This window comes from Pochonia chlamydosporia (genome assembly GCF_001653235.2).
Source record: "Pochonia chlamydosporia 170 chromosome Unknown PCv3seq00009, whole genome shotgun sequence".
In the NCBI taxonomy this organism is placed as follows: domain Eukaryota; kingdom Fungi; phylum Ascomycota; class Sordariomycetes; order Hypocreales; family Clavicipitaceae; genus Pochonia; species Pochonia chlamydosporia.
Window position 1 is genome coordinate 37,100 of NW_019154044.1, and position 13,989 is coordinate 51,088.

The 13,989-nt window shown below is 49.0% G+C and overlaps 6 protein-coding genes across 6 annotated transcripts in view; 3 read left to right on the top strand and 3 right to left on the bottom strand.

Annotated features, from left to right (window-relative positions):
- VFPPC_10560 (hypothetical protein) overlaps nt 1–4,891 on the top strand; it is a gene marked incomplete at both ends in the record, with an annotated part of 5,507 nt that extends 616 nt beyond the window's left edge. The window contains 4 exons of the mRNA XM_018288904.1: nt 2,885–2,958; nt 3,017–3,204; nt 3,264–4,251; nt 4,302–4,891. Of these exons, the coding sequence (XP_018138030.1) occupies nt 2,885–2,958; nt 3,017–3,204; nt 3,264–4,251; nt 4,302–4,891 (1,840 nt within the window). The remainder of the gene's footprint in view (nt 1–2,884; nt 2,959–3,016; nt 3,205–3,263; nt 4,252–4,301) is intronic.
- Nucleotides 4,892–5,343: 452 nt separating this feature from the next.
- Nucleotides 5,344–7,267, bottom strand: VFPPC_14786 (regulator of G protein signaling domain-containing protein; the record flags this gene model as incomplete). The annotated part of the gene is made up of 5 exons (XM_018292554.1): nt 5,344–6,205; nt 6,257–6,340; nt 6,391–6,476; nt 6,531–6,698; nt 6,758–7,267. 5 exons carry the CDS (start codon nt 7,265–7,267, stop codon nt 5,344–5,346), a joined length of 1,710 nt encoding a protein of 569 aa, XP_018138031.1.
- Nucleotides 7,268–8,852: 1,585 nt separating this feature from the next.
- Nucleotides 8,853–9,509, bottom strand: VFPPC_10561 (metal dependent phosphohydrolase; the record flags this gene model as incomplete). Its single annotated transcript, XM_018288905.1, has 1 exon — nt 8,853–9,509. The coding sequence occupies one exon, from the start codon at nt 9,507–9,509 to the stop codon at nt 8,853–8,855; it is 657 nt and encodes a 218-aa protein (XP_018138032.1).
- Nucleotides 9,510–9,563: 54 nt separating this feature from the next.
- VFPPC_16771 (hypothetical protein) lies at nt 9,564–9,794 on the top strand (the record flags this gene model as incomplete). Its single annotated transcript, XM_018294524.1, has 1 exon — nt 9,564–9,794. One exon carries the CDS (start codon nt 9,564–9,566, stop codon nt 9,792–9,794), a length of 231 nt encoding a protein of 76 aa, XP_018138033.1.
- Nucleotides 9,795–10,386: 592 nt separating this feature from the next.
- Nucleotides 10,387–11,372, bottom strand: VFPPC_10562 (epoxidase subunit A; the record flags this gene model as incomplete). The annotated part of the gene is made up of 4 exons (XM_018288906.1): nt 10,387–10,646; nt 10,706–10,927; nt 10,983–11,157; nt 11,214–11,372. The coding sequence occupies 4 exons, from the start codon at nt 11,370–11,372 to the stop codon at nt 10,387–10,389; spliced, it is 816 nt and encodes a 271-aa protein (XP_018138034.1).
- A 972-nt stretch (nt 11,373–12,344) lies between these two features.
- VFPPC_10563 (metabolite transport protein) lies at nt 12,345–13,988 on the top strand (the record flags this gene model as incomplete). The annotated part of the gene is made up of 4 exons (XM_018288907.1): nt 12,345–12,795; nt 12,853–13,226; nt 13,285–13,581; nt 13,638–13,988. 4 exons carry the CDS (start codon nt 12,345–12,347, stop codon nt 13,986–13,988), a joined length of 1,473 nt encoding a protein of 490 aa, XP_018138035.1.
- Between the last annotated feature and the right edge of the window lies 1 nt (nt 13,989).

Below are 13,989 nucleotides of genomic sequence, written 5' to 3' on the forward strand. Positions count from 1 at the left end.
TGGTGGAGTGGGTGGGCTACGGACCGAAGGAGGCGACTTGGGTGTCGAGAACGGTGGTGGAGGAGACGGCGCCGGAGGTGGTTGCTCAGTATTGGAAGACGGTGAAGCCGGTACAGTCGAAACGGCAAAGGAGACGTCGTGGTTGATTGGGCTTCGGACTTGATTCTAGTTTGACATATGGGTCATGGTTGTTTACAGTTATGTTGTCAGTGGTCTATGGGCTTTCATGTATCGGTGTCTGGTATGGTCTTGATCTCATGGGAGGCGCAATTTATGGGTGCGATGGGCTGGTGTTTGGGCGTTGGCGTTTCTTGGGCAATGGTTAGGCTGAATGATGGGATGTGAGACAGCAAACGGCTAGCTGACGTGAGATTGGGACTTGAATGAATGAGTTTCAACAGCGGGTTGAAGTGTTTTGAATGTTAGTCGTACAAGCTTGTACATCACGGTTACACAAGTTTACCAAGTGAGTCCAGGGCACACTGTTGGTAGGGAAAGTTGAAACTGTTTTTATTAGATCCTTGATGACCAGTGTGAATTTGCTCGTCGCAGTTGAACTAACTTGATCCTGAGCAGCGGCGCATTAACGTATACCAAGAGCAAAATATGGTGTCGCAAGTCAATTTTTGACACGAGGTGGAACCTGCTTGAACTTGATTGCTTCTATATACTTTATTAGCTAGAGCTTTATTCTCGGATATGTTCTTACCAGTGGTATCGTACTCCGGATTGTAGTCCACCTGAACAGCGTATTACAAAGGAAAAGTCTGTTCAAAACGTTGACTGCCCATTTCAACTGAATTAGCAATGCTGCCCATGAAGTGGCACAGTGTACATGGCTTCCGTTCATTCACCATCTGGTGATTCTTGGCGGCAAAGACGGTGTTGGACCAAAAAGTGCAGGAATCATTCTTACAATCCACAATAATGCCATCTTGAATCGTCTGGGCTACATACGTCAATTTATTGGTTTCGTCGCCTACTGCACGGCCTCGCCCACGGTTACTGAACATTCTAGGAAATCTGCATACATGGTGATGTATCAAGACATCAGATGTCAAGGTCTCGAGTACATGTGGACTACTAATATGAATATGTGGCTCAGCGGCCTATCTTCTCCTCAAGCTAGGCTCGGTGTCTACGCATGAAACCCAGCGTTGATTTACATAACCGTTTGTACAATTTTGGCTAGTTGCAAAAGCCTACATGACCGAGGAGCTCTGTTAGATGTTATCGGAGATGAGAGATTTTTTCCTTGCCTCATCACAAGTTCCTCGCCCGACTAGCATCACCTCAGCTGTCTCGCTGGGCATGATGCCCGCATTCGTACCCTCTCGCACCCGTTTGCCTCAGGGCCGCAGTATACATGCATCGTGGTTTTCATCCCTACTGACTATGATGTTGAGAAATGTGAGGGCATCTTTGACTCTGACGATATTGTTGCTGAGTTATTGGAACGCCGCCCGGACTTGGCTAGAAATGTGAGTAAAGCAGGTTGTTTAGTACACAGGGGTCAGAAAGTCCCACACCCGAGTCGAGGCTATAATTCCTTTCTAGCCTATTTTAATGTGTTTTCTCGAAAAGGGAGAGAGGAAGCGTTGAAGTTGCTGAATTGGTCAGAAATGAAGTTAGGTTTAGCTTTAAGTAAGGTTCAATGACATCTCAAATCTTAAGAGGTGCATCATCTTCATTCGCTGCTACTGTCTGGTAGTGCTATATAAGTCGTACCTGCTAATTTTATCGAAGAGACATGGCTGATTGCGTTCCATTTCATTTGGTCTCGTGTTGCGACGGGAATCCAGTGTTAGTGTTACCACCTACTAGCATGTTCAGCCAAAGTGGCAATGGGAGATACAACAGCTACGGATTTCAGTGTAATCGAAGCTGCAGACATTTGGAGAAGACACACAGCGAATGGCAGGACGTTTTCTCGAGAGACGGCGATATTTGGGCAGTCTTGTACTCTCCGAGTCGAGGTCGAATAAATGCGTTGACCAAACTCCGATGTTTTGCGATTGGTGGGCAAACTTGGTAGTGAGAACCTGGGGATACATTTTGTCCGGGTAATACGCCACAACCACTTGTTGATATAATATTATTCCGAGGAACAGTAACCAAGTACACCCGAAGCAATTGTATGTCGAATTCGATGCCACGCCTTGAGGCCTAAGAGCAGATTGTGGGCCAACGGAGCTTCTCAATCACATCCACGTCAACCTGCAGCTGGTACAACCAGACTCACTGCTTTCACCTTCTGACCGGGCGTTCGGTACGTTTCCAAATGGCCCGAGAGGGTGGGTGATGTGCATAAAGATGATCTCGGTCGGCCCCCGAATGCAGACGCTGACTTTACTCGACGTGAGACAACAAACGAAAGCAGCCACATTTGATCCCACACCAAGAAATTCAACGGTAAATAACTCACTGGGCGGCCAGGCACCCATTGACCCCAGAGAATAAATCCGGGGACTCCAAGTCGATCCCCAATTTGCCTCGGCACGCTTCCGGAGTAGCCGCTCATCCACGCTCCCCGCATCAACGGCCGAGCTCCGTCCCAAACAGGAGTCTGCAACCCCGGTATAATGCTTTATTTCATCATCTGCGATTGTTGAAGCCTTGTATCTTTTATTTTTCTGTTTGGAAGCTCTTTTTCGTCAGTCGCGCCCGTGCGTTGTGCGTGCTTCTTTGCGTGCATTCTGCCATCATGACTCTCACTTTGGCGTCACAGTCGCGAAAGCGGCCAATTCGGATCGCGAATTGTTCTGGGGCGATGAGGTTGGTATCCCCGAGGATTTTTATCGCTGTCTTAGTAAACTGCTGTATCTTTAGCCCTTTTACCTCAACGAAGGCGACACTATATTGACATCATTGCTAACCCGTATAGCGATCCTGGTGTTTACATGTACAACCAGGCGAAATATGGCCCTGTTGATGTCATCACCGGCGACTACCTGGCGGGTGCGCGTCTCTCTCCGCGTATCGTTCTTAAAACGTGCCTGTTCTAATATCACCACAGAAGCAAACATGGCGACTGAAGCCGAAAAGCTAGCCAGCGAGCCTGATTCAATCGAGATGGGATGGGCTCCCACGGCCCTTGATGGCCTCCGGTTGACTCTTGAACTTGCCGATCAGAAGCGCATCAAGATTATTATCAACGGAGGTGGCCTTAACCCGAGGGGGTTGGCTGAAAAGACACACAAGATGGTGGGTACACGTCCCTTGTTGCATGTCAAAGATTCCATCGGTTGCCTAATAACTCATAGATCAAAGACAAGCAGCTCAACCTAAAAGTTGCTTATGTAGACGGCGACAATCTCATGCACAAAGTTCACAGCCTCCTACCTGATGCGGCATCCGCTTCAAAAGTCCACCTAGACTCAGCCAACAAAGACGTCAAACTTGCTGACAACGCTCTATGCTTCCTTCAAGACCCGGAACATATGCCCATCGTAGCAGCAAACGCCTATCTCGGATATCGCGGCATAAAACGCGCTTTAGACGAAGGCGCTGACATTATCATATGCGGCAGAGTGGCGGATGCGTCTCCAGTTCTCGGAGCAGCGGCTTGGTGGCACGGCTGGAAGGAAACCGATTACAACGCCCTTGCTGGAACGCTGGCCTCCGGCCATCTCATCGAGTGTTCGACCTATGCTACCGGTGGCAACTTTTCCGGAGCGTACAAGTATCCTACCAGCTCTTTCATCAACCTTGGTCTTCCGATTGCCGAAATTGCCTACCAGGGGGAGAGTGTCATCACCAAGCATGAGGAACTTGGTGGATTTGTCACCCCTGATACCATCCGATGTCAGCTGTTGTACGAACTCCAGGGCAACATCTATCTCAACAGCGATGTAAAAGCCGACTTGAGCAATGTTCAAATCAAACCACAGCTCACAAAGAACCGGGTTCACGTCTCCGGCGTCAAGGGTTATCCTCCCCCGCCGACAACCAAACTGGCTGTGTTCTACAAAGGCGGTTACCAGCTGGAGATTCTGATGAATGCGTGTGGCTACGCTATGGACCACAAGTGGGATGTTCAGGAAGCGCAGGTGAAGAGTAAGTTGGACGAATGGGGCTTGCTGGACAAGCTTGACATCTTGGATTTCCAGAGAATTGGCACACCGCAGGAGAATCCTGTCTCGCAACTTGCCTCCACTACATACATGAGGATATTTGCGCAAGCCAAGGACAAGAGTGTTTGTAGAGCAGTAGCCGGAGCTTGGAACTTTGTCTTTATGAGCCACTTCCCAGGTAAGATTGGCCATCAACCATTCAATCATGTAAACTAACGTACGTGTCAGGCGCACACTGCTCATGGGATCTTCGGACTTTAGTTCCAAAACCCTTCCTAGGCTACTATCCATCTCTCGTCAGCCAGCAAGAAATCTCCGAAGGAGTCACCATACTCACCCACAAAGACGATCCCAAACAACAACGTCGCATCCCCGTCGGTCCGCCTCAAATCACCGAGCCGCTCGCCCCGCGTCTCAACTACGAAACCACCAATCCTGTTCCCCTGGAGTCGTTCGGTCCCAAAACAATGCGGCCTTTGGGAGACCTTGTTCTCGGCCGCTCAGGCGACAAGGGCGGCAACGTCAACCTCGGTTTGTTTGTCCAGACCAAAGACCAATTCGACTGGTTACGAACGTTTATGACGAGAGAGAAGCTAAAGGAGTTGATGCGAAAAGACTGGCAAGATTGGTATTTTATAGAACGCGTGGAGTTCCCTGAGATTTATGCAGTGCACTTTGTTGTCTATGGCGTGCTAGGGAGGGGCGTGAGTAGTTCCAAGTTGCTGGATAATTTGGGCAAGGGATTTGGAGAGTTTATCAGGGCGGTTTGGGTGCCTCTTCCTACGAGGTTTTTGCATGAGAATGCGGCGCACTTGTGATGGCGTTGTGTTTATTGATTGTGACTTTTGCGGGTTTTATGTGGTACATTGTCACTTGAAGTATAGAAGAGATTTGCAGCTTTCTTCTTTCGGGCAAGTCCTCCAACCCGTGTTCCAACCAGGAAGGGTCGACCTGGAAGATCGAAGCGACGAACTTGTGGGATTCCGATTAGCTGGTGTTTTACTCTGTTGATGTAGTCGTTGTTCACGCAAAATTGACTGTGCCCAAAGCACTCAATGAAGCAATGGCATTTCACACTCGCATCTTACGGTGAGCGCAAGAACCTGATGGAACAAGTTGCAATGGCAGGAAGCACACGGGACCAAGTGGCGGCGTTAATTAGATGAACGAGCAACAGCCCCGGCTGGTGTGATATATATACATTGCCCGAAGAAATTACTGGCCACATAAGACCATGAAGGAACGTGTACAGTCTTGCATCCATACTACATTACAGACCCAAGTCGCGCAGCAACTTGGCCAAACGAGCAGAAAGCCTACTACCATGTGATTGTCCCGACACATCAGTGAGAATACTGCGCCCAGTCTCACTCGATCTTCTTCTGGACTGCATCTCAGAAACAAACTTGGGCCACGTGTTGGTCAAGACCAGATACTTGATATGGCTTTGGACGCGGTCGAATACAGTGAGACCAAATTTCGCAGGTATGTCCCCTCTGTACTTGACAAGAGTGCCGATGCCGTAGTCTGAACCACTGCGAGTGGGCGATGGTGCCTCGATGTCAAAAGGTGTAGCAGGGTTGGACGATGCCTCGCCGCAGATGATACGGGCGGCCTTTTCGAAAATCTCCTCGAGATGCTTGAGCTCACGCGAGGACAAGTTTAATGGGAATTCGGCGTCCCGGGGACTGATGAAGTCGGTGTAGATGGCGAGAGCCTCATTGTACACATCAAGCTTTTGTTCGCCGTCGGGCATGACAGGCCAAGATGACTTCCACCGTGCCATCCGTGTCAGGAAGGCAATGTTCTCACCGGAGAAATCGTTCAGAGCTGAGAATTCCTGCAGCGGACCAGGGTTGTCCTTGAGGACGTGGTCGAGGGCAGTCATGGTTAACAGGCGATCTCCGAGTTCTTCATCGAGATAGTCTAACGCCTTGCCCTTCTCAAACAGACTGTGAGTTGAGCTCTTCCAGTCTAATGTTGACGACTGTGATGTACCGCTAGATTGGGATGCGGTTTCCCATTTGGCATTCGAGTCATTGACTCGTCTTTGGATGAACCACATTCGAATGACTTGGAAGACGGGGACGAAGACGGTGAAGATTTCGAATATCATGATGGACAGATGAATCCTGAGCGATGTTAGCTATCCGGATTTCTAATGTTGGGGGACTAAGGCATACCATTGACTAGGAGTGAAGTAGGGGTTGACCTTTTCGAATGCCGGAACATAGGAAGCGATGAGGAACATGGGAGTGGCATGGAGGCTACAGCAGTGTTAGTTTGCGTATTGATGGTGCATGTTCGAGATACTCACTTGGCTAAGCAACATCCGATGGTTTGTGTACGCCACCCCATGGTATCGCGAATGCCCCAAGCCCGCCAGATAAGATAGGGAGCAACCTAGAGATGGTCAATACTATTTTAAGTATACGTGCTAAAACTGCCACAACTTACAATCCAAGTCCAGACGACTTGCCAAAGCACCGAGGGCCACCATTCCCAACCACGGCCCAGGTCAACCAGTTGCTCTGGGAGAGTTGCACCCTTGATTTGAGTACCGGGCAGGCCATAAGTCGGGTGATATTTCATGCAGGCAAACCACATGCCAAGGGTAAGAAGAACCTAACATCATGGTTAGCGAGAACAGAATGTGACACATCTGTTTTTGGCATATTACACACCTGTGCCACCATGCCAATACCGATAAATAGCATGATCCGCGCAGTATAGTTCATATTTCGAACACGACAAAGAAGAGACGTTTTGGCACCATTGCACCCAGATGTAACTCGGTGCACAGGCTGAGTAAACTGCTTCTGCAGCTTGGCGACATGAAGAAAACGGAGATTAGAAGCGTGAAAGAGCGCAATACCAAGCGGGAAGTAGATCCCCATGAAGAAGTATTGAATATCGTAGGCCAGTATGACGGGTATTGACCGTCCGATGGGATATGTAATCTGCGCCAGGATCCAATACGAGTGAAGCAAAATAATGGCACCAAAGGAGAGTGGCAATCCACGGATCTTGAGGATTGGGTTCTTGCGGTTCACCGCGCAGAATATCATGCCAGAGAGAACTAGAGTCGTCCATGTGCAGCAGAAGCCGATGTAGAACCTGCCAATCTTGTCCCACAGAGGAGGCGAGGTTGGCATGTCGTATATCGACATGTGTAGCAGGTCTGGTGTCGCCATCTTTGCTCAATCTATGTATCTTGCCTATTCGTGTGAGCGTTTCCAGGCGAACTGATGATATGCAGGCAAACCGCAGAGAAAAGAGAAAAGACGGACAGCAACTTGAGCAACAGGCCAGATCAACCGTCGTGATATATGGAGGGCGCAGACTCGTCATGGATCTCGTACCGGCAAAAGGGAATCATGAACCAGGAACATTATTACTCAGTGTTTTTGCTAGTCGCTGTTTATCAATTTCCTTTTCGTCCACTCCAGTGATCGTCACTTTAGCTTCGTCGAGGTCAATGCTTTATGTTTCCTTGGCATCATGGAACCAGGTTTTCGGATCCAGCGCCATACTTGCCAATCACTAAGACTGTGCGTCTCCTGGAACCCGATTCGGCAGATTGATTGGGCCTCCAGTTCCTCAAGGATGGTAGATGCCCCCGATTGTCCAAGCATCAACAAACGAGGCACAGCATACTGTATGACGACGGCCCTTCTCGCCAGCTCCAAACCTTGCTTTTTCACCACGAGTCAACCTTTTCAATAAAGAAATCCACTCGGGAGCTTGTTTAGTTTCGTAAACACAGCGAGCCACTATCCGGAGCCGGTGGCGTCCGTTTCCTGTCAAAGACATCCGCCACGCTGGGTAATGCAAGGCGTCGCATGGTGCCACCATGACAATGTCGTTTAAGGTGTGTTTAAGTGTTGGCCTTGGCGTCCCAGGAGCCGTTCTGCCCTGTTAGCTCTGGATTTAGTAAGGGGAACCAGGGTCAACACCAGTACAGGGTTCGCAACGGCCACCAGTTTGACGGGATGGTGAGAGCCTATTAGTGGAGAGGATAAGCCACATTGTTGGCTGCCGGTGTGGTTGATATGCCACATCTCCAGTATTTTCTAGCTGAGACATGCAAAAAGCAACTCATTTAACCACCTTAGTTCAGCTAGACGCTCAAGACGCTCCATATGGGACCGACAATTGTCGGAGGCTAAAGTCCTCGGATGATGCCAACTTCCGAAGCCATATAGTTCCCTGTGATCCGCTTTGCATGGCAAAAGTCTTATTATCGTGGATCATGGCAATCTTGACTTTTTGCGCATCAGAGGACCGAGACAATTGTGAATCTAGGCATCGTTTAGTATATATGAGAGCTTTGACCTCGAGAAATGGTTGCTGCGAAAAACATCGGAAAGTGGATGGAGTTGCGCTTGTTCAATGATCGCGAGTTTGTGAAACTTTCTCAATGACGGTCAATGACCGGTAGAATATGTTGGATATGCAAAAGCATTGTCTGAGAAACTGTTCGCAGTATTGGTTCGATCTGTGTGGTGAAACTCCAGTTGCTCGCATCGCCTTGTAGCTTTGGGACAACCACTTCTTACACTTGCAGCAACGGCACGCCGGACGAGTTGTGAGTAGTAGTCTGGCTGAAACGCAATTGTGCCTAATATTTGTTTTTTATAAAGCCCAAACAGCCTCTTTGAACGTCTTTTCACAGCGGTCTTCATGCATGCAACCATACCGAAAGAAACGCGAAGCCCTCCTGTTTCTCATCAGCTTGGACAGTAAAGTACACATTTCGTAACCAATATCTCGTCTTCATCATGACTGTTTTTCCGCTACTTGCTTTTTTTCCTCCAACTGCCGCTCAATTATGGGCCTCCAGCTCTCCAAACTCCTCACCTCCAGACCTTCTACTTTTGCCTCGTCGTCCCAAACCCGCAATTGACACATCTCCCTGCACCATTGATCGTTGCCGAAATCGTCAAGCTCCTTGCCACTCATCGGCCCGCCCTGGTAAGCGAGGGACTTCTTCGAGGCGTCCGAGAGCTTGTTGTAGTATCCGCTGTCAACGGCGCACAGATACCTCTTTGCTTCGACATGCGATGCAACCAGGCGGGCTACCTTGGATGAGAAGCCGAGCGCAAGAAGAAAGCGTCCGCCCAATGTGTCGTGCCCAACACGGCCGACGCTCTCGCCTGTTGCTGCTCCGCCAAGGTTCTCGGCTTTGCCACCAGTCAAGGAGATGAGATCCTTTCCGGGGACGAACTGCCCGATATCGTGGAGGAGAGCTGCGACCTGTGTGGCTTCGTCCACGGGTGGCGATGTAGATGCAGCTTGATCTGCGGCTTGTAGAGAGTGTTGGAGTTGTGATATCGGCTCACCTATGTAGGGGGTGTTGTCTGACGCTTCTAGTACTGAGAGGACATAAGAAGTAACCGATTTCGGTGTAAGAGGGCTGGGAATTGGAATAGCCATGATTGTGTGTTATACGGTAACAGAATAAGAATCAACTTAACTCTATGTCAGTTAATGCAGAATAAGAGAATGCTGGAATGGAAGAATGTCACACGCCAGTGTGCTGTTCTTGTCAAACCTTTCTCAAGAGAGGTTGAGAGGTTGACAGGGTTTAGGGTTCCCTCACATGAACAACTTCCCAAACTCGAGAAACTCAACAAGGACCCTACATATGAATCCTGGAAGCGAGGCAGTTCGTTCGGTAAAATTAAAAATAAGAATAATACTGTTCAAAGCCTGACATAACCGCACCAATGGTACAGCAACCCAAAGAGGACACCGGTCTTCCCCCCGAGATTCTTGTGACCCCACTGTCAGCAAACATTCCAAGTCATCGCTAAGCACGTGGAATTTGAAAGCCCAATCGCTTGGCACAATGCGCCATGTGCCCTGTGGTGGCGCCAAAGTCTAGTGTTGTTTAGTTCCCGTCAGTTTGGCGAGACCCACGGCTAGGATGTGTACTGTCAAAGTCCCACTTTGGGGGTATGTATTATCAGATAATTACTTCAAATTGGTACAGTCCCATTGGAGCGTTACATTCAGTTGAATGCCTGTGACGTTTGAGGCAGGGAAAGCCCGGAAGTAGGCGAACAAACCTTGTTTACCGTCGGAAAATTACGCAACTTGTGATCATACGTCCGTAGGGTTGATAGCGAAATCGTGATGATTTCTAGCGAACACATTGAGCGTAGAACATGAGAAGTCTCAACAAATCGAATGACTGATAAGGCTATTACTATTACTCCAGGCTAATAATATATGCATATCAACCACCGAAGAACAGCGCAACTCCTCTAAACTCTAACAAGTTTGGTCTAACTCATATGCCTAGCCATACTTAAAAAGCTACCTGTTTGCCAGCATCTACACTCAACATAGGTGATCCAAAACCATACGTCAAAGCACCTTTAGCATACGACTCTCCAGCCTTGCGCATATGAGTAGCTGGCCATTCCTTCTTACGGTCCTCATAGTACACACGGTGCATGTCACCCTCTCGCGCCAAGTTATACGTCGCGTAGATGGCCTTGCGGTCATCAGAGCTGTTGTTGGGTCCGCTGCGATGAGCCAAATAAGAGGGGAAAATGAGGAGTTGACCTAGACGTCACTTGTTAGAAAGCGGCCAGAGTCAACAATGTAGTGCTTCAATTACGTACCTGCTTCCAGTTCAACTGGAACCCATTTTTGAGAGTCAACCCAGTCGGACTCAATACAGTGAGTCTTCTCATTGATGGGGATTGTCATCTCATGACTGCCATCAACAACTTCCAAGCCTCCGTTGGTCATATTGGAAGGATCAACGCTGAGCAGAATGGTCAAGTGCTTCACGTCCTTGATCTGGGTGTAAGCAACGGCATCAATGTGAGGAGCAAAGCCACCTGTTTGATTGTTAGATCTGTATTGCTCAATTGGAAGCTCTTTTATGCAACTTACCACTACCAGCGAGCTTGTAGTTGATTTTCTCTTTGAACAAGTGCATGGGCTCTCCAGCCAAACCGCTCAAAAGACCAAGGAGCCTCTCTCCACGAAGCAATTTGTCAAACCCATCGTGGTAATCCACAAAGTTTTCGGTTCGGCAGAGCACTCGCTTCCCGGCTGCATTGACCTCCTACACCACTATAAGCATTTTGCAAAGTCTCATCCTTTGGCTTTTAAATGACAAACCTCGTATGGCATAAATTCGGAGTCTGCGGTAGGCTTCCAGTCATGAACCTCCTGAGCCCAGTTTTGAAGGTTCTTGACTTCCTCGGGTGACAGAAAGTCACGGATGATGAGGTAGCCCTTCTCCTTGAAGAAGGAGACTTGTTCGCTGGTAACAACCATTCTGAAGTTTACAGTGGTGATCCGAAGTTTAGATGCGTTTGATGCAGGGTTCAAACCAAGACAGGGCTAAGATGAATCCAGTGCTCTGTCGCGTGATGGTGTCCTGCAAGGTCAAAAGCGAGGTTATCAAAGAGTTTAATACCAAATTACCAGTTCTCGGCTCAAGAAACCTTGCAAGAAGGCTTACTACAAATTTGCAACGTTGATTTACATTCTCAGAATCTCACACGTGCCAAAGTATTCGTCTTCATGACGTCCAAGTCACATACTCGGGCTTCCCCCCGAGTCCCCATCCGCCAACACATGTGGAGTCTCGTCTGCTGCATTTATCTTAAAGTGGTTCGTATGGACTTCCATTTCTACTTGAGATGAAGAAAAACCCCAGCAATCCAAGTATCTGGTTGTGGGGGCGACGCTACACACGTGGCCCAGCATCAGCTCGTTATTCATCAACTCAATCTACAAATGCTCTTGCGGGACGGATCATCGGCACAATGCCGGTTTGTGGCTGTAGATGGACCTCGACATCATTTGTTAATAATTCTACGCGAGGTGATAAAATCTGCAACCATGAATGGAAGGAGGTGTTTTCTTAGCCATTTGTGCGCTTAGCCTCGCGCAGACTTCATGGTTTCTGATGGCGAGTCTAAATTGTTTAAAGGGTTTGATCTTCAGAATGGGTTGCGTTGCACCCACGTGGGCTGGTTACCTGCTGCGACGGAATGAGACAAAGATGCTGATATTGATGCCGTGTCTGTCCCATGTCGCACCGTTGGCGCCACGCATCATTTATCGAATATGCATTCACATGTCAACTTGCATAAGTGAAGCCTTGTCGACTCTTATAAATTCGTCTCGGTCTGTTATCGCGAAAAGATCAACCCAGTCCGTCAACTCTGCCCTCGATAGTCGCCTCCTAGGCCATAGTTGAAGCACGGCAGTAGAATTCGGTCGCGAAAACAGCCAGCAGCCATGAAGGACGCTCATGAGAATGCCACTGCAGTGGACGTTCACGCCACCGAGACCATCTCCGATCTCAAAGATGAGCAGGTTGTCCCGCAGCCTGTGAGCAAGGCATCATCCGTGATGATGGTGTTGGTCGGTGGACTGGCCTTGTTTTCCGATGGCTACAACGCACAAATCGTCGGATACATGAACACGGTGCTGGCGGAGCTGTATCCCAAAGAATACACCAAGGATGTCAAGACCAGAGTCTCCAATGCGTTTCTGATCGGCGAAGTTTTTGGCATGCTGTTCTTTGGCTGGGCAATTGACAGGCTGGGCAGACGCAATGGCATTTTTTGGGCCACGTTTTTCCTGGTCTTGGGTCTGATTCTGTCCACTGCTTCCCATGGAACCAGTGTGAATGGCATGTTTTGGATGATGATTATCGGACGTGGTGTTGCTGGATTTGGCGTTGGTGGTGAGTCCAATACCACCTTCAGCATCTCCGAGTTTCAATGCTAAATTCTGCGAATAGGCGAATACCCAACCTGTGCTACTAGCGCTACTGAAGCTGCCGATGAGACTCTCTCGGTTCGACGCCGTCGCGGTATTCTGACGGCTGTTGCCACCGACTTTTCCATCGATATGGGTTTCGTCATTGCTGGTGTTGTTGCCCTTATCGTTTTGGCCGCGTACAGTTGGAACGTCAGCGATGGTGTCTGGCGAGTCAGTTTCGGCATCGGCATCGTTCTGCCGGTGGCATTGCTTTTCTTCAGATTACGACTCATCAACTCTACCCAGTACCAGAAGCACGCTATGAAGCAGCATATTCCGTACTGGCTCGTCATCAAGCGTTACTGGAAGCCGATGCTCGGAACGTCCTTGGCCTGGTTCATGTACGACTTTGTTGTAAGTGCAGTTCGAAAAAGGCTTGATTTAAAGTAATACTAACCATGACGTGCTCTAGACCTACCCCTTTGGTATCTTTGGCTCAACCGTCATTGCAACTCTCAACCCCAACGACACGTTGATGGAGAACATTGGATACGGAACCGTCCTCAATCTGTTCTACATCCCTGGTACATTGATCGGCGGCATTCTCATGGACAAGATTGGCCGTAAACAGACCATGACGCTTGGTTTTGTGCTCTGGTCTGTTCTCGGCTTCATCATTGGCGGTGCTCTGGACAAGATTCTGCCCATCTTCCCCCTCTTTGTCGTCTTGTACGGAATTTTCAACACTCTTGGAGAAATGGGTCCCGGTGTAAGTGCAACGTCATCACTTAGAAGCACAATCGCAATGGCTAATACATAGAATAGGTTGCCACATTCCTTTGTGGTGCCGAGTCCTTCCCGACTCCCGTTCGCGGCCACTTTCTCGGATTTGCTGCTGCTGTAGGCAAAGCCGGTGCCGCCATTGGCACACAAGTCTTCATTCCTATCCAGAACTCGTTCGGTGACGCCAACAAGGGTGTTCAAGGCGTGTTTCTCATTGGTGCTGCCTTTGCCATGACTGGTGCTGCCATTTCCTGGTTCTTGATCCCGGACAAGGAGAGGGATCTTGAGAATGAGGATATCCTTTTTAGAGAATACCTTGCTCAGCATGGGTATGCTGGTGTGTTTGGGGAAGTTAGCAAGACCAACTCTACCACTGCTACGTTGACCGAGTAGA